The sequence below is a fragment of the Leuciscus leuciscus genome (assembly GCF_965113295.1).
Source record: "Leuciscus leuciscus genome assembly, chromosome: 18".
NCBI lineage: Eukaryota > Metazoa > Chordata > Actinopteri > Cypriniformes > Leuciscidae > Leuciscus > Leuciscus leuciscus.
In genome coordinates, this window is record NC_138742.1 from 30,257,173 (window position 1) to 30,259,672 (window position 2,500).

At 41.9% G+C, this 2,500-nt stretch overlaps 1 protein-coding gene across 2 annotated transcripts in view; it reads left to right on the forward strand.

Moving 5' to 3' along the window:
- The window catches only part of dhx35 (DEAH-box helicase 35), a 24,931-nt gene that overhangs the window by 10,903 nt on the left and 11,528 nt on the right, over positions 1-2,500 (forward strand). For both annotated transcript variants that reach the window (XM_082145107.1, XM_082145108.1), the window contains exons 9-12: positions 406-518; positions 601-697; positions 1,868-2,026; positions 2,147-2,357. In XM_082145107.1, the coding sequence (XP_082001233.1) occupies positions 406-518; positions 601-697; positions 1,868-2,026; positions 2,147-2,357 (580 nt within the window). The remainder of the gene's footprint in view (positions 1-405; positions 519-600; positions 698-1,867; positions 2,027-2,146; positions 2,358-2,500) is intronic.

Genomic DNA, 2,500 nt, shown 5'->3' on the forward strand with positions numbered 1-2,500 from the left:
TTATAATGTTACAAAATATAATATTTCAAATAAATGCTGTTCATTTGAACTTTCTATTCATCAAAGAATCCTGAAACAAAATGCACCACGGTTTCCACACAAATATGAAGCAGCACGACTGTTTTCAACATTGATAATAATCAGAAATGTTTCTTGAGCATCAAATCATCATATCAGAAGGATTTCATGAGGATCATGCAAGTTTCTTTCAGTTAAAACAGCTCGAACATGCAGCCTGGGACTAGACTCAGACCTTGCCTGTGAAACCGGGGGTATAATATCTTACCAACCCCAAACTTCTGAAACCATATTATCAGTTGGCAAGGTTGTGGATCAGACGTGGTTATCTGATGATCTTAGATCGGTGTGTTGATGTACTAAATACTAATAATGCTTCTCGCACAGAAATTTCAAGATTTCTTCAACCTGAATGAGTCTGGAGACCCGAATAAAGACACCTGTGGCATTCTGACGGTCGAGGGCCGGACTTTCCCGGTGGATATCTTCTACACTGTCAGGTGATTACTCCACTGCGTTTACACACGGTCAGGGTCTCTGTGCTCTGAGTGATGAAACTGAGGGGAATGTGTTTGTGTCTAGTCCTGTGCCAGACTATGTGAAGGCGACGGTGGAGACCGTGCTGAAGATCCACGAGACCGAGGAGGATGGAGACGTGCTGGCGTTTCTCACAGGACAGGTGTGTGTGTGTGTGTGTGTGTGTGTGTGTGTGTGTGTGTGTGTGTGTGTGTGTGTGTGTGTGTGTGTGTGTGTGTGTGTGTTGCTCTGTTCTGGGATGCTGCATTTATTTTATTTGTTTAGGTCTTAAAAACATAACATAACGTGATTTTAAACACTTTGAAGCTCCCTTGATTTTGGGATTAGATTAATATCTAATTAAATATGCGCTAATTTGCGTATCTTTTAAAAACTGAAATCTGAGTATTGGATAAAGCCAGGTTAAAAAATATTTTTTCATTGTGTTCACATTTTAGATGGGAAAAAAATTACAGAGTGATTTATGGATATCTACTTTTGTTATCCTGTAAATCAGAATATACTGTCAAAAGCCTTACAAAAAGATTTTCGCCATGTTTTTTGGAATAAAATGTTACATAAATCAGGCTAGGAATATTATATTTATAAATCCTGTAAATGTCTTCATAATATAACTAGGTACAAGACTGGAAGGTGTGGTGTATATAGAGGTGCTACTGAAGTGGAGATTTCAGACTTGGAGTATGAGAGAAAAGTCATTTTGAGAAAACGGGCTTTAAAGATTTATGATCAGCCAATGAGATTGCGCTTTCAGCCCTTTTACTTTCACGATTGGTTGCTGATAAAAAGGAAATGACCATATTTGGATCCGACAGCATTGTACAGGAGAGAGAGAGCTTTCCAGCGGTGTGTGTGATGACAGGGAGCAGACAGAGGGAGCAGCATGTTGATTAAGAACGCCAACTTTTGTTGAATATATGAGAAATCTACAGACGCAAACAGACAAAGTGTAGTAAAATAAAGACCTAAGTGTGTATTTCTGACTTTTTTTCACCACAAGTCTGAAAGACGACATGTTATTGAAGACAAATATCCAAAAATCTCAAAATTGACCAGTAAAATGTCTACTGCCGTGTCTCGCCTTAAGTGAAACCATTGTAATCATGATAGTATTCCCACTGTAATTTGATCTGTTTATTAAAGAAACTGTAACGAATTAGTCACCAGATTTTTGTATCCTGATGACGTAAAGCAGTTGTATGTATGCATATACACATTGATTAGTGACACACATCGAGCACTCATGTGTGGGAATGGCAGCTTGAAAGTGTGTTCAGCTCGAGATAAACACAGCCATTGAATGTTGGAACAGGAGGAGGTGGAGAAGGTGGTGTCTCTGCTCCAGGAACAGGCGCGCACCCTGTCCCGCTACGGGATGAAGAAGCACCTGTGTGTGTTGCCCATGTACGCGGGCCTGCCCTACAGCGAGCAGATGAGGGCGTTCGAGAGGATGCCGCCCACTGTCAGAAAGGTGCAGAAACTCTCATCTGGGATTCAGCCATTTACAGTTCAGCATGATTGAGATATCACAGAGGTGAACGTGTCATCAGTGCTGAGCCGGATCTTCTTCACGACAGTTGATGTTTTTCAGGTGGTGGTCGCAACCAATATAGCGGAGACCTCCATCACCATCAACGGCGTGGTGTTTGTGATTGACTGTGCGTTTGTCAAGCTGCGGGCGTATAATCCGCTGACAGCGATCGAGTCTCTGATCGTGACGCCCATCTCCAAAGCCTCCGCCTGCCAGAGAGCCGGACGAGCCGGGAGGAACCGCGCAGGGAAGTGCTTCCGCCTCTACACAGGTACTGCGCCCACACTTCTGTTATAGCAGATATACTTCATATATTTAAAAAAAATTATAAAATAGAAATATATAGTCAACTAATTTCTGAACTCCCTGAAACGCCTTGAGTTTCTTCCGGGAACGAACACGTCACAATATTCC